This window comes from Callospermophilus lateralis, chromosome 2 (assembly GCF_048772815.1).
Source record: "Callospermophilus lateralis isolate mCalLat2 chromosome 2, mCalLat2.hap1, whole genome shotgun sequence".
NCBI lineage: Eukaryota > Metazoa > Chordata > Mammalia > Rodentia > Sciuridae > Callospermophilus > Callospermophilus lateralis.
Genome location: NC_135306.1, coordinates 102,467,977 through 102,493,932, shown reverse-complemented (window position 1 = coordinate 102,493,932; position 25,956 = coordinate 102,467,977). Strand labels below are relative to the sequence as shown.

General features: G+C 47.4%; 1 protein-coding gene across 1 annotated transcript; it reads left to right on the top strand.

The window, feature by feature from the left end:
• Window positions 1-596: 596 nt before the first annotated feature.
• On the top strand, window positions 597-25,956 carry Slc37a2 (solute carrier family 37 member 2). Its single transcript, XM_076843598.1, has 18 exons — window positions 597-713; window positions 13,298-13,379; window positions 13,854-13,947; window positions 14,079-14,157; window positions 16,270-16,405; window positions 16,830-16,906; window positions 17,726-17,892; window positions 18,925-18,962; window positions 19,255-19,407; window positions 19,726-19,816; window positions 21,386-21,448; window positions 21,793-21,878; window positions 22,360-22,408; window positions 22,576-22,649; window positions 22,918-22,996; window positions 23,123-23,220; window positions 23,458-23,522; window positions 25,242-25,956. The coding sequence occupies exons 1-18, from the start codon at window positions 655-657 to the stop codon at window positions 25,255-25,257; spliced, it is 1,506 nt and encodes a 501-aa protein (XP_076699713.1). The 5' UTR covers window positions 597-654; the 3' UTR covers window positions 25,258-25,956.

Genomic DNA, 25,956 nt, shown 5'->3' with positions numbered 1-25,956 from the left:
CAGGGAGTAGGGCGTTGGGGAAGGGGAAAAGGCACCTGACTGGCTCAATAAGTAGTTTAAAATCTGAACGAGGACGGGAAACTGAAATCTAAAAGGGATCTGGGGCCAAAATATTATCCCTCCCTGAAAAAACTCCTGAGTTCCCAAGGGGGCGCCTGCATTCAGATCAGTAAGATGAGGGCGGCACAGGGTGTTAGCTGTTGCCCCCAGTTTGCTCCAGTTTTCCGGTCTCTGTTACAGCCCACTGCTTCTCAGGCTAGAAAGCGCTGCGAGGACAGCTGCAGCTAGGCAGGGTCACGTAGAGCTGATCCGGCCTGGGATTGCTGTTTTCATTTCCCGGGAGGGTAGGGAAGCGCAAAGTGCAGGCAGGGCAGAAAGGAGCCCAGAAACCAAGAGTTGTCAGTCCCTGGCCGGGAGGCAAAATACGAGAAAACAGGTCCTAGTGAGCGTGGCCGCGAGATGGCCCATCTGATTGTGCTCCGACGGGCTCCGAGGGCGGTCAGGTGCAAAGGGGCGGAGGCTCTGGTGCTCCGGCAATGCGTTCGGGGCGGGCCAGCCGGCGGGGCATTTAAACCCAGCTGACCGCCGGCCTCGGACACGCGCAGGCTCCGCGCCCTCCTGCGTCGACTCAGCTTCGGGTACCAGCCAGGCAAGATGCGGTCTTCCCTGGCTCCGGGTGTCTGGTTCCTCCGCTCCTTCTCCAGGGACAGCTGGTGAGCTAGGGGAGGGAGGTGCGCTGCCCCAGCTCCGGAGTAGGCTCCGGAGGCCAAACTAGGTCCGCAGTGGCCCTACTCCCCGGAGGGGCCGGAGGGGCGGTCTGGCAAGATCTGGCCCCGGGCTTTTTTCACCTACACCAACCTGGAAGGTTGATAATACACAGACCCTGCCTAACTGCATTCTCCTACTTCTCAGTGACACTGATGAACAATGGGCTGCCTGGCAGAGCCCCCACACTTTCCCCTTTGCCATCCTCATTTTCAAACAGGAGCACATACTCAGACCGCCTCACTGCCTCACTCATGTAGCCCTGAGCACCTGGGGGATCTGGACATGCTAACTAAGGAACCTAGGCCGCGGGTGGTGGACCAAAAAGGTGGCTATATATTGGGGTTGTTCTAGGTCCCTTTCAGTTTGTTTTAGCCATAGAGTAACACAGAAACCAGAACTCAGTGGTCCTGGCAGCTTATCTGGAGGAGTTCCAGGCCCTGGGAGACTTGGGACTGTATCTGTAACAGCTCCCAGCTGGGTGGTCGCCCCCAAACAGGTGAGCCAGCTCCCAGAGTACATGTCCTCCTGATCACAGTGGCCATGTGATGGCCTGGTGGTGGGTGGACAGGTTTCAGACATTCTTCATCAGAGCAATTTGGAGCATTTTGCTTGATTTGCACAGTAGTGTATTTTTTTTCTTTAATATTTTGGTGGTTGCCATCATTTACAACTTATAAAATTTAACAAAAATAGCCAAATTCAAGGCTTCTCTTGAAAAACATATGACATATTAATGCCAGGCCTTAATTCCCAATTAAATTAATAGGAATTAAAGGTCACGTCAGATAGGTCAGGTACTTTCAAGGCAACAAATTTGTCCTGGTTTTAAAATAGTCTTTCATTCCCAATGAGGACACTTGGTCACCTAGGCACTTTGAATTGGTTGATAGTACTTTTCATTTCTAACCTTCTTCATTCATTTAGATTACTTACCTGGTCCTTTTTGAGTTTGAGACTATTAAATGATATTTTTTCAGAAAGATAAGATCATGACTTTCATAAGAGTATAAAAATTAACTTGTTAAAGATTTTCTTTTAGGACTTGGGGTTGTGGCTCAGTGGTGGAGCACTTGCCCAGCATATGTGAGGCACTGGGTTCCATTCTTAGCACCACATATAAATAAATGAATAAAATAAAGGTCCATCAACATCTTAAAAAATATATTTTTTTAAAAATTTATAATGCAGAAGCCAGAAGATGTTATAATTGGTTCAAAAGAGAATCCCAGGAGGGAAAATGGACAGTTAGTGTCTAGTGCATATGGAGTTTCAATTTGCAAAGAAAATTGAAAAAAAAATAGGAGTGATGGATGTACAATAATGTGAATGTACTTAATGCCATTTAAAATGGTTAAAATGGCAAATTTTATGTTATGTACCTTTTACCACAATTTTAAAAACCAGAATCCAAAGAACATACCCATTTACAATTTGGGAATATTAAAGCCACACTGCTTTTTCCACAGGTTGGGATGGAAAACTATTGGAATTATTGTTTATAAACATATTTTACATGACTTATTGGTTTGCTACCATTTCAAAAAACTGTAAAATAGCTCAAAGTCAATGTAAAGCTAGTATCAGATAAGTGAAAGCTGGATTCAGATAAATTGAAGGTATATCCTCTAAACAATGCATAGTTCTGTTTTGTTTTCCTCCACAGACTCCCCTGTTTTGATGTTGATAATAATAATTATTATTATAATCTCCAAGAAAGATTATTCTTGATCACAAAATAAAGCTGGTCCCATTAGATTTGATCTCATTATTTACTAAGACACAGCAAGAATATTCATTAACAGAGCTTGTTAAGTTTGCTTTGCTAAAAGTTTTCATGAGGAATCCTGGATTGGACTTTTAAAGTCTTTTCTTATTTATTGTCCTGAGGTTAATAAACCATACCAAGAAACTGTTTTCACTAGGTTTTGCTTGCTGTTCATATAACTTTTGGCAAATGCCTCTCTTTTCAAGGTCCCCCAAATCTCTTAAGCTTCCTGGATGCTACAAATTGAGTGACATTCCTTTTTGCCTATAAGGTTGGGAACTCAGCAAGCTACTTTTCTTGGAAGTGTTTTATTAGTATTGGCTCCAAACAGTAAAACTTAGTTCTTTAAAAGGGGCTGGTTATATCTGATAAGAGAACATCTTTGTCAAACACAGTATTCCAGCCAAAGACTTAGTTACATAACCAATTTTTCTAATTATGTGTCAGTTTTTAAAAAGTCAGAGAGGAACAGGAAACAGATTCTTATTGAACCTTTGCAAATAGTCATATTACCATGAAAAACAAGAAGAACCAATAGAGTTTCTGAATTCTTAGGAGTTAGATAGGAAGGATAAGACATTAATGTTTCATTTCAATTTATAAAAGTGAAGTCTACTAAATTGTTATGGGTTGCAGATCGGCTAAGAAAAAAGACAAAGGTCTTCCTTACACTTATATCCTGGAAATGGAACATAACAAAAATATTCAAACACATGACAGTCATCCCTCATTGGTATTGATTAATTTTAGTTCCATGTGATTAATTTTTTTGTTCCACACAATCTTGGGTTAGCAATCTCATAAACCCATCCGTTTTAGGCAAGGTCAATAGGATCACAAGTTCAATGCTAGCCTGGGCAAGTTAGCAAGACCCTGTCTCAAAAAGTAAAAAAGGCAGCTGGGCATGGTGGTGATTACCTGTAATCCCCGCTGGCTGAAGAGACTGAAGCAGGAAGATCATAAGTTCAAAGCCAGCCTTAGTAACTTAGTAAAGCCCTAAGGAACTTGGCAAGACCCTGTATCAAATTAAAAACATAAATAAAAGAGCTGGAGATGTGGCCCAGTGGTCAAGCACCCTTGGGTTCAATCCCTGGAACCAAAATTAAATTAAATTTAAAAAGGCCTGGGGATATAGCTGGGTCATAGAACACTCCTGAGCCAATCCCCAGTACCATGAAAACAGTTGAACACAAAAACATCCATTTCTTGATTAAAGAGTCCAGGAGCTCCTAACTCAATTCATTAGTGTGTTCTCAAAGTTGCTCAAGTGGTGCCATCAGAACTCTGTACCCAAGAGTAAGTGCTTGTCAGAGATAGTTGTTAATGATAAAAAAAAAAAAGGGGGGGGGGGGCTGGGGTTATAGCTCAGCAATAGAGCACTCACCTCGCACATGTGAGGCACTGGGTTTGATCCTCAGAGCACCACATAAAAATAAATAAATAAATAAACAAATAAATTGTGTCCATCTTATTAAAAAAATCTTAAAAAGAAAAAAAATGGCCTATTTGATTGCAAAGTCTTTAGGAGGCATCAGAACAAAATAAAAACTATTTGTAGATGACATTTAAAAACTGCTAGTTAACTTATTACTGATATTTTTCAAGTATGAATAGTCTCATGAGAATTATGACAAAAATAATTCAACAAGAAAATTTGTTTGCTTTTGTAGTATTCAAAACAAAAAGGAGCCCATACAAATAACAACAGCAAAAATCTATCCAGTGTTTAAAAACATAATAAGGCTAATTCACCACCATGTACCTCTCTGAGGAGTCTCAGTTTCCTTCACCAGTAAAAATCAGGTGGTTTTGAAGTTACATATGATAGTCTGTGCAAACATGTTTGACCTCCATTGGCTATTAGAGGGTGCTTGATGGGTGTTCTTGCTTCCTAATGAGCATGGATTCCTATCAAGCGTCAAATGAGATGTAGTTCTGCTGCAGGTGCATTATTGCACTTCACTCTGAGGCCTGCAGAGACAATTAAGACACGATCCTATCTTCTCTGAAGTAAGGGTAAAGCTGGAACAGGTTGTGTACACACAATCAACAATTTTGGAAGGCACTGCTTTGTGTATTGAGTGTCAAAATGAGATGTTTTGTATGTGCCATGTCTTTTAGAGGTCATTTGAGTTGATTTTGAAGAAAACTGCCTTTTTGAATATGTCTGATACATAAGGTATTAGAGATTATAGTATAATTTGCTTGGAGTATAGAAAACCTGATAAAAATGGTGGCTTTTCATTTTCAGAGATGGTATTACTATGGCTAGATGTTAATCCTTATCTTTAACCTGTGTTAAACAAAATATAGGCTGGAATGGAGGCAAATAGGATAAGAACTTACAGTCTGAAATAAAATTAGAAACAAACTCTATAACAACAAATTCCACTATTATGTAAAATAATATATAATGCACCAATAAAAAAAAATCTTAATGTTTTCACATGTCTCCAAGGAGAATGTTAAAACAGAAGAAAAGAACATAAGAAGCTAGAGAGTTATTGGCCCTGGGCCTTGGACTCTTCATCTATAAAATGGGGATATAGCAGTATACTTCATAAAATTGTTGTGAAGTTTAAATGGGATACTACATGTACTTATATTGGTGCCAGGCTCATATTAAGTAATCACTAGTTATCAATGAGTAATCATTAGTTATCAATGATTATTCTATTCACTCTTCCTACTAATATGTGCCAGGCATTATTAATTTATAATTCTTTTAGAACTGCAAGGTATTAGTTTTCTCATTGAACATATGGGTAAAATGAGGCACAGAGAAGTTATATAGCCTTCCCAGCATCACAAAATGACTGGTAAATGACTGAATTGAAGTTTGGATCTGGATTAGTCTGACTCTAAAACCTATAGTCTTCCCACTGTCCCACCGATGATAGTGTGGGGTAGTGACATGGCCATTTGGCCTTAGACAAATCAATCTCTCTAAAGCTCCATTTTCTTAACTATGGAAGGTAAATGACAATGTATCTAAATCACAGGATTGGATGAAATTAAATAAGAAACTATTTAAAACACTTAGCACAGTGCCTAGCATACTTAATATTTGTTGGGTACTGGAAGATTTCTGTAATGGAAGGGATTCATTCCCTCTCAGGGGAGAAGGTCAACTTTGACTGATGGATCTGGAAGCCATTACTTAGGGACTAGTAACAAATGGCTCCGGCCAGCAGGCGCATAGTGTGTCCAGGAAGCACCCCCTGGAGGTGAGGCTGGAGGCAGGTGGCATCTGGTGTTCAGAAGCAGCTCCATCTAAGCATGATCCTAGATTGTGAGGAGCTTCTGCCTGGCAGATGTTACTGTTCCTCCTCCTCCTGTCAGACCTTCTGTCACGGTGTTTCTGAGCTACTGAATGCCAGAAGATTCCCTAGCCCCAGGACTGGCTGGTTCTCTTCCTTCTGCACCAGCATCTGCATAGGCATGTTTGGGGGCAGCTGGCAACATGGGCATCTTTTCAGAGAAATGACAGTGATTGTTGCTTATGGGGCTGGGCATTTTTCTTGGGACCTATGAGGGGGAACTCGGGATGTGAAGCCAGTGGGAGGAGGGACCAGGTTGACACAGGAGCTGGATGAGCAGGAATGGGTGTGGAGGGGGAGCAGATTGAACAGGCAAGATGAGCAGGAGCTGTGAACTCCCACATTTTCCATTTTTCCCACACCCTAATCTTCCCACGAGGGCCAGACAAGAACAAGGCCAAACTGTAGCTGCAACTAGGACAAATGATTCTGCTCTGTGGAGTTTGCTTGGAAGACACAGGAGAAAAATGTTGGAATGCACACCCAGAGAAATACTGTGTATGCCAGATACGTCCACATCCATTATACTTCATTTGATCCTTATGACAATCTTGGGCAGGCGTTCATTCTCCTTTTCAAAAGAAGATCAAACTGAGAAGTAGAGAGGCTAAACAAGTTGCTCAAGGTCACAGTAAGTGGCAGAACCAGATATGAAAACTCAGCCTTTTTTGGCCTAAGTCTGATGTCCTTTTCCCTATTTTGCCATGGCCCTAGATTAGATTTACCCCCACCCCCACCCCAGATGCTATCCATGTAGCTTTTGCTTGAATTACTTTCCTGATTCCTACAAAGAGGTGCTTGGTACAGGCAGCAGAAAGAGCTGCTTAAGATGAGCTATGATGAGCAGAGGCTGCTGTGAGAAGGAATGAAGGATCCTGCAGGACCTGGAGAAGCAACCCATTATCCACTGCACCCCCTCCCCCACTGAGCATGTGACCCTGCAGTCCCTTCCCCCAACTGCTTGTGAGTGCAGTCTGCTTCGCAGCTGCTTTCTGTGTTTCCTCTTCTACCCTGTTGTTTCCTCTTTCCCTCCTTACAACACAAACTGGTGTGTACCTCACTGGCTTGGGTGGAGCTGTCTGACTCAGGCTTCAGAGATTGATCGGAAAGGCAGCAAGGAGTTTGGAATAGTCTATATGTTTGGCTAAGGCCTCATTTCTTCAGTTGAAATAAACCAGTTGGGTGCAGAGGTTGAAGCTGGGCAGTCCCAGAAGACCAGCAAAATCAAGGTCAGACACCAGGGTTTGTGCCCCTGAAGCCCAGGATTCCCCCATCTGGTCGTTGTGAGGTTGGAATGTGTATGAGGGCTATGTAGTGGGTGGTGTTCCTGCTCTCCTTTTAGTCTCTGCCATGATCATCCCTCTCATCCTCTGGAGGTGAAGCCTCCAGAGGACCTAACAGGGAAGGCCTCATCTTACCTCTCTGGGAGGGACCACAGCTCTGCCTTCATCACCACACTCCAGTCTGTGCTGTTCACACAGCCTTGCTTCAGAAGAAAATGGAACTTACACCTGCTGGCCACCCTGCCAAGTCCCACGAATTTGGATTCTTGCTCAGTTACCCAGATTGTCAAAATGAAATGAAGCCGTGCCTTTTCATTCTGTCTGAGCACACAGGATTCCTCTACTCAGCTTTCTCCTCAAGCAAGCCATCTAGCCTATATTTTCCTCTTTCCTAAAAAAAAATATTCATCTTATCCATTAATTTCATCTAGAAAGCTTTGGGTTTCCACAGCTATGACTAGTGGCTCCTTCTTTGGAAAGGATCTTGAGGATTCCCTGGCTCTGGGACTGGCTGGTTGGCCCTTGGTCACCTTCATCTCTCTGAGCAGGTGCCCAAGTCTCACCTATAGAAAGGGGGACAAGACACATAGGATTTCCCTGACCTAAGAAAGCTTTGTACCATTGGTCCACAGACGCCCTCCCAGACCTGGCATGCCCTTGTCCCATCTTGTATGCTGGGAGTCTGGTTCTGGACTCTGACCCTGTGCTATCTGTTCCCAGCAGGCCTTTCCCACTAGGATATCTCCTAGTGTCTGGAGGGCTTGGTAAGGGTGCAGGGGTGGTGGCAATGTTACCATTGACCCTGGCTTGGTTCTTATAGTGCCCAGCCCTCTATCCTTTTTAGACCTGCTGACCCCAGAACAGGCACACCCACAAAAGGGCCACCAAGTTCCATTTCCTCAGGGCAAATGCCAAGGTCACTTGCAGATATAGCCAGTGCACCCTGTTGTGTGGTATCCAGGGCAGCCCCAGACACCATCCAGAAAGTCCTGGTTGAGGAAGAGGGTGAGGGGATCAGTCACTGAGGGAGTTATAGTCCCCATTGGCTTTGCTGGTGGACAGGACTGTTAGAAAAATAGTTGCAAAGCAAGAAAGGTAGATGCAGAGGGTGGGGATAATTGAGTGGCCATCAGAAAAAGAGGCTGTTTCTATCTTCTCCAAAAATCAGAGACCCTCAGCTGTACTTGTTCTTACTGGTTGTTTTATCTATTTGTATATTTGCTCTAGTATTAGTGGTGATAGGTCCTTTGCAGGGTCAGTCAGTTTATTTTTTATCTCTTGCTACTGTGTCACGCTCTGTGCCCAGTTCCTGTTCCAGATGCATTCTTAGTGCAAAGTCTTAACATGGTCAATAAAGCCATTATCATGCTCCTTTGAAAGAATAAGTTGGATTGTCAGCTAACAATTAAGAGATAGCTAGTCCTCCTCTCTATCTGACTTGGTTATTCAGTAACCAGTATCTGGTAGGGGGAGGTGGGATTCTAAGAAGTGCCACCTCTTGTCAACAGATTTAGAGGGTAATGAGGCAGCAAGCCCCACCTGGAACTATCTGCGAGCCTTGCACCTCATCACCCTTGGCCCTTGACCTGCTTGGCCAGCCTGGTCCTACACTGGGATTGCCATCCCTCTAACCACAGTTGTGCATACCTTGTACCCTGCTCCCCTTCTGGGGCCCCTTGATTCTCAAGGGAAGGGCTTGTGAAGAGAAGTGAAACCTCCCAGGTCCCACCCACAGCAGGAGAGCGTCAGCTCTCTGGCCTGCAAATTGAGTGTGTGTTCATAAGCTTGACTCAGTTTAACCCAGCCCTTAATCTGACCTATGTCCTCAGGCCCCTTTGAATGATGATACCTGAGCCTTTTCTTGAGAACACCCTGACAAGTTTGCATGGAAAGAGCATCAGACTAGGAGAAGGCCTGCCCCGCCATGCACTGTGCCAGTGTGGTGTGACGTTGAGCTCAACCCCTCCATCCATCTGGAGTCCAGGCTGGAAGTCCCAAAGGAATCCAGTGCCAAGCTTAGCATCACACAGCATAGCTAAGGACCCCTGGATCAAAGAATCATGACTCTCCTGCTCACTTTGGGGATCAAGTTTTCTTTTTGGGGGGTGGGGTGTATTGGGGATTGAGCTCAGGGGCACTTGACCACTGAGGCACATCCCCAACCCTATTTTGTATTTTATTTAGAGACAGGGTCTCACTGAGTTGCTTAGCACTTTGCTATTGCTAAGGCTGGCTTTGAACTGCCTCCTGCCTCAGCCTCCCAAGCCATAGGGATTACAGGTGTGTGCCACTCTGCTCATTGGAGATCAGGTTTTCTAGGAATTTGGGTGTAGGTCAAGCAGGTCTCTCAAGGAGGAGAGGGATGGAAAATCACAGCATGCCAGTGTGGACCCTGCTGATCCTCCTGTCTGTCCCTGAGGGAAAGTGGGAAGGCCTCAGGAGGTCAGAGTCACTTCTTTGTACCATTGCAGGCTCTCCATAGGCATTCCATCCACCCCAGACAAGGTGAGGGTACTATTGGCTTCAGATATTTGTGTTCATGGGGACCCAGGTATGCCTCCTTTAGAGGTGGGGGAAGGGGCTAGAATCCAGGTTCTAGAAATCACAGTCTAGAAGAGTTTGGTACCAGTGACAGAGCAGCAAGGCCTGTCTCTGTCCTCCAGCTCTTCTTCCTCATCTGTTAAGTCTGAAGCAATACTAACTTCTGTTTTTAAATGCCTACTGGGTGTTAGGAATGTGATAAAACCTGTCAGTAACTCTAACCTTTAAGTAGCTCTGCGAGAAAGGTGATAAACTGCTTTTTAGAGGAGTGAAAAGGTTTAAGGAATGAATCCAGCTTTTGCCTGATTTCTAAGTCCTTGCTGTTTTCTCTTATAGACATCAACTCCTTGAAATACACACCTAGGGGGGCCCAAGATGTTGCTGTGTCCACTGGGGTAGTTGGCAGGTAGAAAAAGCACAGGGAACAGACCCTGCACTGAGGAAAGCTAGCTGGGGCTTCCCCCAAAATCAACAGGATAGAAGCCTGGGTGTTCCTAGGCCTTCGCCTGGCTCCTGTCCAGAGCACCCTGACCTAGGTGTCCCTCAGTGGCTTTCTATCCTCAAGAAATAGCCCAAACTCTATTGGTTAGCACCCAAGGCCCTGCTTGGTCTTGGCTCTGCCTCCTTCCAGCCACTTCGTCTGTATTTGGCTCAGTCCCACCTTACAAATATCCGGAGCCACTCAAAGTTCCCTAAACAGGTAGTGTTATTTCACGCCTCAGTGCCTTTGCACAAACTGCTTCCTCTCCCTGGCATATCTTTCTGCCCAGCCATGATTTTCCTGCTTTTTTTTTTTTTTTTTTTAAGATACAACTGAAGCCTCACCACTGGAATCTCTTTCTGAAAGACACTGCTCCCATTCTGTTGGGCCTGGTGTCCCTCCTCTATGCTCCAGTGTCGGGCAGGACTTCTTTATTTTATAGCACAGTCACACTGACTTTGTCTATCCTGCACTCACATGTGAGTTCGAACAGGGCAAAGATCCTTCTTATGATTCCTCCTGCTATTTCCAGATCCTTAGGCTGACACCTGGGACGTGGAAGGCACATGGGTCGGCAGAAAAGCAGTCTTGTTTCTGCCAAGAGAATCAGGATGTTAGAAATGGACATGAATATGTCTGTCCTCTGGCACAGTTATCCTACCTGGAGTTGGAAAGCACAAGGATTCTGGAGGAAAGGGACATGGAGCAGATGAGGAGGTATAGCTGGGACCATAGCTAGGAGAAAGTCAAGGAGGGTAGGCTGAGGTTGTTGGTGGGCAGCTCCTGGCATGTGGGAGTGAAGCAGTATGGTATTATTGGGGATTGGGGGTGGGAACGGAAGGGTTGCTGGTAGCCAGGCTATCCTTTTGGGCCCTCTTTGTTTGTGCTCAGCTCCTGAGAGGGCTGGATGTGCCTGCTGAAGTGTAGCCTGACCTCCTGGCTACATCAGGCTCCATAGCTGGCAAAGACCCCATTGCCTGGCTTTTCAGGGGCCCCAGTGGGGAGGTCCTGGAGGTCTTTCAGATCCAGAAAGGATCTGATCTGTCACTATTGTGATCGTGACAGAGACCTAGAGATGAGCATAGGAGGATATTGTATTCACTTGTCTTGTGAGATGGATGGGGTTGATGCTATATTCTGGTACAACTGAGGAGTGAAGCAGAGGCAGAAAATGTTTACCCAATAAATGAGTGACAGGTGTCTCTGTCTTTCCAACTTTTCCCTGAATGAGGCAGCATCCCAGGCAAGGGCAGCATTGGTGTTCTCTAGGTGAAGTTTCCTTGCACCTACTTCCTTGTTTGTAGAAGGTCAGCTAGACACCCTGTCCAAATTCTCTCAGAAAATTGACCTCAGCTTCTAGAAATCCCCGAACTAGGAGTTGTGTGCCGTGTGGCAACCAGTAGAACCAGAAAACTTTTCTGCCACTAAACTGCTAATGTCAGTCACCAGACAGGCACTTGGAATAGAATTCAAGCCTCTAGAAGACTCCTGTGATCCATTCAGGTGTCTTTGGGCAGTGAAATCCAGACTACATAGTTGGAATTGCATTTTTGATGGAATGGAAAGACACTGAAAAATTTTATACAAAGTAATGGAGAAGGCCATGTGTAACTTCATTCTCTTAAGCAGAAAAACTTAAAATGGACAGAATGGAGACAGAGACCCTCTTAAGAAGTGCAAATCCAGGGGTAAAGTGAGAAGGGAACTGATAGCCCAACCCAAATTTGGGCTTTGCTGAAATACTCTATTTCACAAGTGAGAGCCTGCACTGCTTCATGACATGTTTGAGGGAAGTGAGTTTGGGGTTTGGGTGTAGATTCCCAGAGAGGACAGAGTGAGCATCTAGTATCTACTCTTAGATTTATGGAACTTAGGGATACAAAGATTTCCAGAGCCCTCTTACACACTTCTCATGAGATATTTAATTGATGAGCCAAAGAACTGGGTCTTCCTAATGCCTGGATATTTCTCTCAGGCTGGGGGGACCATTTTTTTTTTTAAAGTACATTGTAAGCATCCACAGTACCACTGAGCTGCATCCCAACCCCCATTCTGAGGTCTATTTTCCACTTTCTTTCTGGTTCTCAGCAGCTGCTGACTTGGCTCAGCTGATGGCCTGCTGTCAAAGCAGACAGTGACTCAGGCAGGCACTGCAGGCTCTTCCTTCCCCAGACCCTTGGGAGAGGAAAAGGGCCTAGGCTGCAGTGGAAATTTTGATTGGTGTCTGACTGGGACTGTTCTTTCCATCCCAGGCCAGTGGATGAGATGCAAGGCAGGGGGTGGGAGAGGACACATGGGATGTGTGTGCCACAGAGGGAAAGAATAATCTTTCTGTCCAGTGGAATGGACCAGCCTGAGACTATGAAGGAGAAGACTTGGGTTCTGTCACCAGCTGCCCCAGCTGACTCATCTCCAACTGAGGCCTGGACTGTCTGCTGTGTTCCAAGCTCAAGGCGACTATTGACCTCACTTTGAAGACAGACCCTCCTTCCTCTGCAGTTCCCTCCCACTCCTATGTTTCTGACATTTAAAAACCATCCCAGCTGGGTGTGGTGGAGCACACCTATAATCCCAGTGGCTCCAGATGCTGAGAGATCATGATTTCAAAGCAAACCTCAGTAATTTAGTGAGGCCCTGAGCAACTCAGTGAGACCCTGTCTTTAAATAAAATACAAAAAAAGAACTGGGAATGTGGCTCAGTGATTAAGTGCCCTTGGGTTCAATCCCCAATAAAAGCAAAACCAAAACCATCCCACATCCCTGCCACCATCCCTGTGGCTCATACAGACACCCAGAAGCCCTTGCCTAGATTAGGCCACAGAGAAACAAAGGGGCTGGAAAGCAACAGGAGCAGGGGAGGTGCTTCCCTTTAAGGTGTGGGTGACTGGCCAGTCTATTAGAAACCTCAGGAGTCTATTAGAAACCAGGGAGATAATGCTCCCAGCAATCTGTCCTCTGCCTGGCTGTTCTGAGCCTCCCCCTGGCCTCTGCCCCTGAGAATTTGTGTCTAAAAGGGAACCTGGAGATAAAGAGTAAGTGGGGCTTAGGCCTTGGGGCTACCAGAGCAGGCACAGGCTGGAGGCAGCTCCCAGCTGGGGTTTGGCTTCCTGCTGACCCAGATGCCTGGCTTCTTCTGCAGGTTCCGTGGCTTCACCCTGCTGCTCACCTTCCTCATTTATACCTGTTATCACATGTCCAGGAAGCCAATCAGCATTGTCAAGGTGAGGCTGGGTAGTAATGGAGAATGCAGGACATGCCGGGGCCAGCAGATGTGCACTTTAATGGAGTGGTCTTGTCCTCAGGCCATTACCTGCCTCTTTCCCTTTCCCGGTCACAGAGACTACTCCTTCCCCCTGGCAGATACTCAAAGTTAGTAGCTCTTTTTTTTTCCCCCCTCAGGAATATTTCCCTATGTGCTTCTTTTGAGTTTGTTCAGTGTTGGGGGTATGGATGGGATGAGAAGGCAGGGATCCTGGGCTCTATTTGTCCTGCTTACCAGTCTGAGATAGCCATCTTTCCCTATATTCAGTCACTGTTAAGGAAGGTGTGGGCAGAAGGGAACAAGGAATCTGGGGGAGCAGGGAAAGGCAGTGGTGCTGGTGTGGTTGGGGTAGGAGGTCCTTCTCTTCTCTGGGCTGAGTGGGGTCTGGGATGATGAGATGACCCCTGACCTATGCATATCATTGCCTCCCCAGAGCCGTCTGCACCAGAACTGCTCGGAGCTGATCAAACCCATCAATGATACCCACAGTTTAAATGATACCTCATGGTGCAGCTGGAGTCCATTTGGTAAAAACATGTTGCTCTTCTCCATTCCTGTTCCCTCTTCCTCAAGAAGGGGCTACCCAGAGCCAAAAAGGGCTTCCAAGTGGCAGGGGAAGCTAAGCAGTCAACTTTCTGTCTCTTCTGTCTGCTTTCAGATAAAGATGACTACAAGGAATTACTGGGGGCTGTGGATAATGCCTTCCTTGTGGCCTATGCCATCGGCATGTTTATCAGGTAAAGAGGGGCAGAGCCTGTGCCCATCCAGAGTGGAATGGTTCAGAACTGCAGCCTCCCCTTGTCTAACCTGGGGGCAGCAGGCTGAAGGGTGAAAGCTGTTTGCTCCCTAGGTAGGAGTGAGGCCAAGACTTGTGCATAAACCATCAGCCTCCTTTCCTCACTGTGGCCACCAAGACTGCTCCTTTACCTGGTGGACTCCCACTGTTAGCTGCCCTTTTTCCTGGAAAATTTTCAAGATGCCCCTTTTGAGTTGACTTAGCATTGGTGGGTGTGAAGCAGGGTCCCTCTAAAGATGGCCCTAGATGTGTAGAGATACCCAGGAAGCTCCTATCCTGTGCTGTGTCTAAGGTTAGCCCAGCAAGCATGAATCTGGCAAAACCAGTTTGGAGCTCACTGATAGGAATCACAGATCAATAAGGCAGGGTCCTGCCTTCAAAGAGCTCACAGCCTAATGGGGCGACCCAGGCATCATCTGCTAATTACAAAATGGCAAGGTGGCTCTAGGATAGAGAAGGCCATCAGGTGCTCTGGAGTTCAGAATACTTACAGAGTTCAAGCAGGGATTGGAGAAGATGGGGTTGTGGAATGCTTCTTGGAGGATATGAGCCTTGAACTGGTAAAGAGGTCATGGGCCTGGTAGCAGAGAAGGGGATCTAGGCAGAAGGCACAGCATGAGCAAAATAAGGCAAGTGAGGAAACAGGTTTTCCAGAGAGGAGATTCCAAGGAAGTAACATAAGATGGAATTAAAGGATGAGGTCATGTGCCAAAGGCCTGTGTGTCAGGTTGTAAGGAGAGAAAGTGATTGAGGGTTTTTACCCCAGGTTTGTTTCAGCTAGATCAATCTGAGGGAGAAGTGAGGGAGAGCAAGATAGATCAATACCAAGGGGAGGCTTTTGCTTTTTTTTTTTTTTTTTTTTTTTGGTACAAGGGATTGAACCCAGGGTATATACTTAACCACTGAACCACATCCTCAGTGCATTTTTAATTTTTTATTTTGAGACAGGATCTCACTAAGTTGCTTAGGACCTCATTAAGTTGCTGAGGCTGGCTTTGAACTCATGATTCTCCTGGCTCAGTCTCCTGAGCCACTGGGATTACAGGCATGTGCCACTGTGCCCAGCCCAGAAAAAGCTTTGACAACAGACCAAGCTTCTGAGTGTGAATTCCTACTGTGGTAATGAAGATGGAAGAGTCAGCACACTGCAGAATAATTTAAGAAGCAGAAAGCAGCTGTACATGCAGCTTAGTGACAGAGCATATACTGTGCCTTCACTGTATGGCCAGCATGTGCAAGACCCTGAGTTCAATCTCTAGCACTACAAACATTAAAAAGATAGAATGGTGGACCTCAGAGACTGAATGTGAGAGGTGAGAAGTGAGGAGAGGCAGAGCCTCCTGTGGCTCCCTGGTCTGTCTTGAGCAGCCAGGTGGGTTGGTGGTGCACTTCTCTCAGATCAGGCCAAGGAGCTGAGTGGTGAAAAGAGGAAGAGGAATTCAGTTCAAGTGTAGAATTTCAAATGTTTTGGGGACATCCAAGTAAAGATGTCCAGAAGGTGTCTGGATATGATCCTATAACTCTGAGGACCAGATCAGGACTGAATATACACAGCTGGGACTATTGAGCATATAGGTGAGAGTTAAAACATAAAAGTGATGCAAGAGATTGCTCCCACAGGGAAATCATTGACAAGGAATGGCCAGCCACAGGGGAAGGAGATGAGCAACAGTGCCTTCACTGTATGGCCAGCAGTGTCAAATAAAGCAGAAGGAGTGGACTGGGTATTTGGCACATGCCTGTAATCCCAGCTACTTGAGATGGCTGAGGCAAGAGGATTGTAAATTCAAGGTTAGCCTTTTTAATTTTATCTCAAAATAAAATAAAATAGGACTGGGGATGTAGCTCAGTGATAGAGCACACTGGGTTCAATTCCCCATATTGGGGGGGAAAAAAAGCCAGGAGTCCAGGAAGTGGGGGCTGAGGTCAGCCTTGACATGTGACAGCACAGAGGTCATTGGTGTAAACTTTCAGTGGCTTGGGGTTAGGGGAGAAATGAAGTGGTAGTGGACATAAAGGATATTGACTATAAATCTAACTACTTCTTCTCCAGCGGAATTTTTGGGGAGCGGCTCCCCCTCCGTTATTACCTTTCAGCTGGAATGCTGCTCAGTGGCCTTTTCACCTCCCTCTTTGGCCTGGGATATTTCTGGAATATCCATGTACTCTGGTACTTTGTGCTCATCCAGGTACGAATCTCCATCTTGTCCTTGGGTCTTTGTTCCAATCACTAAAAGGACCCCAGAGGCCACTGTCCTTCCCATCTGTCCCCAGGTCACAACAGATGGAGACCTGGACTCCCTGCTCCCAGTTCAGTTCCCTACATCACACTGTACACCCAACAGCCATGAATTATTAGCTCAGTAAATCTGCCCTGAACACAGCACTGAGATCCCTTCAGAAGGCATGAGAGGCTTGGTCTCTGCTCAGTCTTGAGCTAGAGGAGAAATCAGCTCATGACATTGGGGTGTGGGTGGACAGGCATGTAAGGGAAGGGCAAGGTTTGTAGTGTAGGGTGTGGAGGGCCCCTCAGCGTCACATTGAACTTCCTCCACCCACGGCTGTGGAGCATGGCCCAGGCTTGTTCTCACCCTCCATCCTCTCTCCCTACAGATCTGTAATGGACTTGTCCAGACCACAGGCTGGCCCTCAGTGGTGGCTTGTGTCGGCAACTGGTTCGGGAAAGGGAAGTGAGTATGACGAAGGAGGAGGGTGGGAAGGACCTTGAGGGCTGGGACTACTGAGAAGATCACTCATGGCCCTCTGGTGTAAATTCAGGAAAGAGTAGAGAGTGCCTCCTCCGGTTGGTTGATGTCCACAGGCTGAGACACAAATGTTTCCATGGGAGCAGTACTATTTTTGTCATCCATGAGGATTTAACCCATAGTTAAGGCAACCTTAGTTATACTTTTTCTCAAAAAGAATGAATTTCCATTTTGAAAGAAGACAAAAAGAGGCCTTTAAAACTGGTTTTGCTATCTTGAAAAAAAAGAAGAAAGAAAAAGAAAAAGTTGCCTTTGAGCAAGATTTCTCACCCTCAGAGCTACTGATATTTTGGTCATTGGGTGCTTATTAGACAGTGCTTAGTGCATGCTTGACAACTTCCCACTAGGTACCAGGAGCAAACCCTGAATTATGACACCCTCAAATTTCTAGATGTTACCAGATGTTCTGGGGGGAGCACAATTGCCCCCCAGTTGAGGACCTCTGCTTTAGAGTAGGATTATGGTGCAGCAAAAGGGAAGAAAGAGTGGGGGCTCCACACTCTCTGTGTGGTGAGAGCTCTCACCTGTGCTTGCTCAGGGCGCTGGCAAAGAGGGGTGGAGCCCAGACCAGTTGCCTGCTTGGTGACAGCCCGGCCCTCCCAGTCCTCACTGACTGTGTCTCTGGGGTTTTGCAAGTCTAGGAAGCTTGGGCACCTCCTAGATGCTGTGGGCAGCCAGACTTACAATCTTGGCCAGGGTCATTACTTTCTCTACACTTCTCCCCTTTCCTTCCCTCCCCTGCAGGCGGGGGTTCATCATGGGCATCTGGAATTCCCATACGTCTGTGGGCAACATCCTGGGCTCCCTGATTGCCGGCATCTGGGTGAACCAAGAGTGGGGTCTGTCATTTATTGTGCCTGGTGTCATCACAGCTATCATGGGCATTATCACCTTCCTCTTCCTCATTGAATGTGAGTGGACCCCACAAACCCCACTAGTGAGCCTCCCAGTTCTCTGTTTCTGGGAGAAGGCAGTTGATACACTGGAAAGATTGCTGGGCATGGAGTTGGAGGATCAGCTGTGTGTTGCTGAGACTCAGTTTTCTCATTTGCAAAATAATAATAATATCTACTCCCTGGAATGTCTGAAGGATTAAATAAGTTACAATGTAGTTAAAATGTCTGCTTTTTCTGGGCATAGTGGTGTATGCCTGTAATCCCAGCAATTTGGGAGACTGAGAATCACAAGTTCAAGGTCAGTCTCAGCAATTTACTGAAATCCTCAGCAATTTAGCAAGACCCTATCTCAAAATAATTAAAAAGGGTTGAGGATGTAGCTTGGTGCTAAAGTGCCCCTGTGTTCAATACCCACTACCACACACAAAAAGAGCTTGGCCTGTAGCAGCCCAGTCAACACTGGTTGGCTCTGAGGGGTATGGGAAAGGACAGGTGTGGTTGAAGGGCCATGCTCACAAAACCTAATCTCTTTCATTTGGTACATTTGACTGTTGTCTTTCCCAGTTTCTTTTCTTTTTTTTGAGAGGGGAAGGGGAGGTACAAGGGATTGAACTCAGGGGCAATTGGCCACTGAACCCCATCCCCAGCCCTATTTTGTATTTTATTTAGAGACAGGGTCTCACTGAGTTGTTTAGCATCTCACTTTTGCTGAGTCTGGCTTTGAACTCACCATCCTCCTGCCTCAGCCTCCTGAGCCACTGGGGTTACAAATTTGCACCACTGTGCCTGGTGTTTTCCCCATTTTCTGACATCTTGTGAGGCCTTGTGAGTTGGCAAGACTGGGTTTATAGCCACTTTGTAGTCCAAGAGGCAGTAATGACATGGTAATTAGGAGAGCCAGGCCTAGAAAACTGGCCTCCTGAACCCCAGTGCCCATTCCGTCATGGAGGGGAGACCACACAGGAGATGGTATAGCCAGCTTCCTGTACCAGCTGTAAAGTGAAAGCTGGCCTGTAGGAAGCGTCTTAGAAGATTTTTTTTTTCCAGACCCAGAAGATGTGGACTGTGCCCCTCCACAGCACCACGTGAGTGTGACCCCTCCCAGCTCTATCCCTGCCTTCCCTCCCCATGACCTGGGCTGGACCAAGGAAGATCTGGGAGTTGGAGGAGGGAGTTGTGCCCCTCCCCCACTGCCATTGACTTCACGACCCAGTATTAGGCCATTGGACTAACTGGCTAAAAACCCAGTGGGCCTGGCAGAGTCAGTCCTGTCCAAGAAAGAAATGCACACCTCCTCCTGTTCACCCGGGCCACGCTCTAGCTGGGTAAGGGGGTATATGGACCAGCTTGCAGTGAGGGCTCTTCTCTTCTGCACAGGATGGGTCAGACAAGGACCAGGACAACCCTGAGGACCCTGAAAACAGTCCCTACACTAATAGGGAGAGCAGCCAGGAGACCATGACCAGCTGCTCCAAGGAGCCATGCGCTGAGCCTGTGGCCATCAGCTTCCTGGGGGCACTCAAAATCCCGGTGAGAAGTGTGTGGAATGAAGGGAGAGAGAGGGATTTTCTAGATTTTTCCACTGGATATCAGAAGATGGGATGGGGGGTGACTAATGATTTCCAGAATTTCCTTATGAGAGAGGTGGAGGGGAAGTAGTGGGCTTGGGGAGGGCGGTCTGGGAGACTTGACACAGCATGGAGCAGCAGGCGTGTTGCTTCCTTCGGGATTAGGTGTGGGTGTTTGTTTTGTGGAAGGTGATACACAGTCCCAGGGTAGTGCTGAGCCACCACCAGATGGAGGATCTCTTGGACCCTGTTCCATTGTGACCTTCTTTATGCTCCCCAGGGTGTGATCGAGTTCTCTTTCTGTCTGCTCTTCGCCAAGCTGGTCAGTTACACCTTCCTCTACTGGCTGCCACTTTACATCTTCAATGTGGGTAAGTCCAAGGGACAGAAGGGCTAAGAGCAAGAGATCTCCAAGGAGAGCAAGGCTACTTCTGGTGGGGGAGGAAGCCACTGCGGCACTGTGTGAGACTCCAGTGTGCTGAGCTTCAACTAGGGCATGAGGAGATTTATTTAATTTTTTGTTTAAGTGGGAAGCTCTGTACATTATACCTAGACCCTGAGTCCAGCTAAGTTCACCCTGACTCCAAAGATCTGTTCTACCATCCTCCCTTGTCTTCTTCAGCCTGAGAGTAAGAAAAACACCCCACTCCAGGCTGCTTGGCTCACAGGTGGGTGGAGCTGGGTGCTGGAAAGGTCTACCATGAGTGCTTCCCCAGCCCAAAGAAGAAGTCTGCTGCCTGGCAGTAACCACAGGGCCCTTCTTCTTCTTCTTTTTTTTAGTTTTGATGGGCCTTTATTTTGTTTATTTATTTATATTCGGAGCTGAGAATTGAACCCAGGGCCTCACACATGCCAGACAAGCACTCTACCAGTGAGCCACAACCTGGCCCCAAGGGCCCTTCTTCTATGGGTTTTATGCCTTTGTATTGAGTTTTGCTGGTCTGCTTTGGGGGAGCTGCCCCACGTCATGGGATACTTTTCCCTTCCCCTGCTCAGGGATGTACAGATGAAGAGAGATCACTTGTGATATTGAAAAAGACTGTTTGATATCCCCTTGACCTGGGCCTCTGCTTTTCCTTGAGCAGGGGTCTCTATCTAGCATGCTTCACCTTCCCAGACCCTGGGAGCCTCAAAACTCTACCTCTCACTCAGGACCTCTCACCCAAGGCTGCTCGACTCCCTCAGCCCTGGGGAGGGACGATGTTGCCCACAAATGTTGCCACATTTGTGCTTGCTCTGAATAGGAGTCCTTGTGGATTGGTCATGGCCAGATCTCAAGCTGCGTCTTGCCCTTTAGCTCTACATTAGGGGCCCCTCTTGGTAATACTGGTAGAGTTCTGGGGCAGTTTTGTGGACACTGTGACTCTTTGTTTTAAGGCCTTGGCTCTGACTTCAGAATATGAGTCAACATTGGGGGAGGGCTACAAGTCAAGCTTCTGGACATTCCTTTTTCTAAGCCTAGAACCAAGGCCTGGGCCCAAGTTCCCCATTTCCCTGCAAGTCTTCTTCTCACTCTTTGCATTAGTAGAGCCCTAAGGTGGCTGGGAAGGGCACTTAGTGGAACCTGCTGTTAGGTCAGGAGTAGAACAGGGCGAGTGGCTGATTGGGCTGAGGCTCAGTGAGAGTGATTGCACTCCGGGGGAAAGATGGCTCTTGGGGTGGGGTTCTAAGGACCCAGATCCCAGCTTTGTGAGACAAGGTCTATTCTAAGAGGTTGAAGTCATCCTCCAGGGGAGAAGGGCAGTGCAGGACTTGAAAACCAGAAAGACTATGTCCCAAACTGCTGCAAAGCCACTCTGCAGCCCTGGCAAATCACTGTGCCATGGGCTCTCAGCTGGAAGATGGGGCTGGATCAGGGCCTTGTAGGGATTATTCTGCAGCACGCAGAATGCTTGCCCTGAACCCCTGGGTGCCTGACCATGTATTTGTGTTTTCTAAAGCTCACTTTGGTGCCAAGGAGGCTGGGGACCTGTCTACGCTCTTTGATGTTGGTGGCATCATAGGTGAGGCCCTGACCTGCTCTTCCCTGATTCTCCTTAGGGGTAAAGAAAGAAGAAGTAGGTCCAATGGACTGTGCCTGGGCAGGTGGCTCTAAAGAACGGTCTTCAGTGCTCCTGCAGGGCTGGATAGGCCTAAGAAAGATGGCTTGTGTGGTTTCTCATAGTAATGGGTGCCAGGGAGGGATGTGGAGGGAGATGCTCTGGTCCTTGATGTGGAGGGAGATGCTCTGGTCCTTGATGTCAGGTGCAGGCCAAAGCTGAGTAGGGCAATGGGGGGAAGCTGGGCAGCAGGCAAGGAGATGGCGTCCTCCTGTTGGAGGGCAGTGTGTGAGTGGTGTGTGTTCCAGGTGGCATCATGGCAGGGCTCATCTCTGACTACACCAACGGCAGGGCCACCACTTGCTGCATCATGCTGATCTTGGCTGCCCCCATGGTGCGTATAACCTCAAGGGCCAAGTGCCTATGAGCAGATGTCACAGGCCTCTGACCTGTGTGCCCATCTCTACATTTATGCATACAGCTGTCTCTTGCACATGTGAGTGTACTCCCTGTGCACACCTGGGAGGAGGAGAAGTGAGGGTCAGAAGAATCAGGCCCCTGGGAAAGAGACTAGGACTGGGAATTTTGGAAAGGGATTAGTGATTATTTGACCTTGGTAGAGAAGAAGGAGACCAGCTACGAAACTTCTTGACCAAGAAAAGGGAAAGAGATTGAGGTTAGATAGGAGAGAAGGCTTTTTAGGAAAGAAGTCATGTTTTAGATCTTCCATCCCTGGGTTGCTTAAAGACCTGGGAAGTCTGGGTGTGAGAGGGAAGAGGAATAAGGTGACATCTGGTGTTCCAGATCAGGAAAGGGCTGTTCTAGCCCATCCAGGGGAACCTGGATGTGACTCTGCCTCCCTCCTCCTTTCACAGATGTTCCTGTACAATTACATTGGCCAGAATGGGATTGTCAGCTCCATAGGTGAGTGGGCAGTGCAAGTTCTGTTAGGCCACAGAAAAGTCCCTGCTTTGGGAGCCCCATGATGCTGGTGTGGGGGTATGAAGGGTAAGAGCTAGGAGGCCTAAGACCTCGAGGTGTCATCTACTTTGGGACTCACTTCTAACTGCACCATTTCTGCTGCTGTCCAGTGATGCTGATTATTTGCGGGATGCTGGTCAATGGCCCTTATGCACTTATCACCACAGCGGTCTCTGCTGATCTGGTAAGCAGGCCACCCCCAACCCAGTGCACCAAGGACCACTCTGGGGACTTGGTCAGGGCTTCTCTCTCCATGGCCACTTTCCTATATCCCTTTTCCCATCTCCTGTCCTACAGGGACAAGATCCTTAAAGTCCTTGAGAACCCACCACAGATCCCTTTCTTTAACATCCAAGCCCTAGTCACTACACTCCCAAGTGAGCCTCCCCCTGTCCTGGTCCTACTTGGTGCTGCTACTTAGCTCAGTCCTTCCACTCTGCTTCTCTCCTCAGGGCACTCACAAGAGCCTGAAGGGCAATGCTAAGGCCCTCTCCACTGTCTCAGCCATCATCGATGGCACGGGCTCCATAGGTCTGTGATGTTAATTTGGCTTTTGGCAGCTGGACCAAGCCCTGCCTTGGACAGACTGCTTGTTGGATTACCCTCAGGTGGACAGGGAAGGTGAGGCCCACTTCTCATGAGGCTATGCTTTGATAGGTGCTGCTCTGGGGCCCCTGCTGGCTGGACTCATTTCCCCCACAGGCTGGAACAATGTCTTCTACATGCTCATCTCTGCTGACATCCTGGCCTGCTTGGTAAGCATTGTTGGGATACACCAAGGGGTATCAGAAGGGTTCTTTTTTGTCTCCACAGGTTGGAACCCTGTACTGGGGGTTCTAGGGCAACAAGAGCAGCAGTTCTTTGCTCATAACTACTTTGCAAATGGGGGTGACTCCTTTCTCTGCTGCCAATGCATTGGTCAACTGATCCTGGGGGCTATGCACTGATGCTCACGGTGCCTCCCTTCCCTCTGTGCCTTGGACTCCCCACAGTTGCTCTGTCGGTTGGTGTACAAAGAGATCCTGGCTTGGAAGTCATCCCTGAGCAAAGGCAGAGGGTAAGTCCTCCTAACAGTGGAAGCCCCACTTCTTCCAACCTCATTCTTTAGGTAACCCACCTGGTGCTCAGTTATTCTACACCCATTCTGAGGCTAGACCAGCCCAGACCTCAAGAACGCTGAGCCAGCCCCTCCATGAAGTGCTGTGTGAACCCCTGCCCCACCCCAGACCCACTAACCTGTCCTCTGTTGTCCCCATATGTCTCTGTAGCTCTAGTCTGGCCCTAACCCATCCGCGATAGTATTTTCCTCAAGTCCCACAACTTTTGTGAGTATTTTTTTCAAGTCTGCGATTAATGTGCCACTAGAACATGGGCTGCATGAAAATCCTCTCCCTTCCAATGTGATTTTATCTTTTCTGACTTTCTCTTTTTTCTTGGGAGCCAGGTCCAGAGATAACCTGGACAGAGCATGGTGCTTGGAAAATGTTTCCCAAGGGGTCTGAGATGCTACCGAGGATGGCAGCCTCTTCCCTGAGGGACAGCATTAGGGGCATCCTCTAGGACAGAGGGGGCAGAGATGGGAAATCATTTTCCCTCTGAACTTAGGCCTATCCACATGTGCTTCCTGAAGTTCAGAAACAAAGGTCATCTGGTCCCTCTGTCCAGGGTGTGCAGAAAAAAAGCAACTACCAATCAGAGGCTCTGAAACAAAATTTGAATCAATCATCCGTTGGTAACCTGGTGTGCTGTCTGCCTGGTGTCCGGTGGTGGTGGTTGTAAGGGTGGCAGGAATAGGTTAGTGGCTGAGGCAGGGGCTGATCAGAGGCTGACACTGTCTGCTGGTGCTGGTGGTTGGACCACTTTCCCTGTGGCCTTTTTGGCTCTCCTTCTGAGCAGGAGCCTCTTGCTCATGAGGAACTGGTTGGAGCCTGGACCAGGGTTGGATATGAGGAAGAGCCCCCTGGGGTCATGGTAACCCACACAGTATCCTGGAAACATTTCTGGGAAACACTTCTGCTTTAGAAAGGCATCACACAAGGAGAAAAACTGAGAGCAGAAAGCAAACTACAGTTTGCAGGAAGCGTTCACAGGGTTTGTCCTGCTCTGGAGGAGGGGAGCAGGGAGTTAGATAGCTTGATTTAGCTCCTTCCACCTGTATTCCTTAGGCCAGGTTTGAGGAGGGGAAAGGGAAAAGAAGGAATATTTAGTGAGCATTGCTGTGTGCCTGAAATGGAGTTGAGCTTTAGATATAGTAGCTTGCCTCTCAACCATATCAAAACAGGTAGTATCATTTAGAATGAGGACCCAGTTCTGGAACAACCTAAGAAGGACCCAGATCTGTAGGGGTTTGTTTTGTGCACTGCTGCCTTTCCAAGCTAGTCCTTCTCCATGGAAGGCATGTGTGGGTGTGTAATAATTTACTGGAGTGAAGAGAGCACTGGGCTGGGAATGTTGAATCCCTGCACAGTCCTGTATTCTCTGCTCACTGATCTCTAAGATTGTGGGCACTCCCTCAGATTTCCTGAATCCTTATGCAAAAATGGGGATGCTTATCTCTAAATACAGGCAAGGATGACCTGAGGTTGAGGCAAGATGAGATCTGTGATATTGCTCTGTAAAGCTGTCAAATGTGGCATAAACATTGTGAGGTTTTCTCCATATTATTCCCTGCTCTAGAGGTAAAAGGGAGCCCTAATTCCAGGGAACAGAGATGAAAGGCAGGAGCTTATTAAGTTGTATCTCACTTTCTCTTCCATTTTCACTTTTCTTCATATAGGTATAAAGAAATATGAAGCCTCGATTGGAAAAGAAGTGTGGAGGGTCCCTATTGGGTCCTCAAAGCACTCTACATGGGCAAGACAATGGAAATTTCTACTGACAGGTGAGGCAAAGCCTCCTGATCCAACACCAGCGACTCCGCCCAGCCTAGCCCAACCCATGAAGCTGCTAAGGGTACAGAAAATTCTCTGTGGGAAGGGACTGCCAAGCCAAGGACATAAAAGGCTCAAGGACTGAGCTCTGAGAGCTGCAAGCAGAAGGGATGGGATCAGAGCAGGAGGGAAGGACATGCAGACTACTGCTTATTCAGATTCCATGACTGAAGGCAAAGACTATAGGACCAAGGCCTGGAAAAGGTGTCTCTTCTTCGCATGTTCAATTCTCATTTCTGTAATCACCCAGTTCCTGTAGGAGTCATCTCTCCTGTTTCATAGGTGCCCAACCTCTCTTTGTCTCTTTGTCCACAAATCAGTCTTCTCTGTGTATTTCCCCAAGTTGGGTCCTCTTATTCTACCCCCATTTGATCCTGTTGATAACTTCTTAGGCCATTTTGATTAAAGCTTATGGCTGTTCTTCAAGGGCCAAGACTATGGTAGGGCAAGAGAGCTGCCTCAGTAAGGGGGCACTTACTCTTGGGCTTGTGTGTGTGCCCATCCTGACAGCTGAATGCCTCTTTGCCTCACCCTGGTCCTTAGCCCTTGATGATGCCTCAG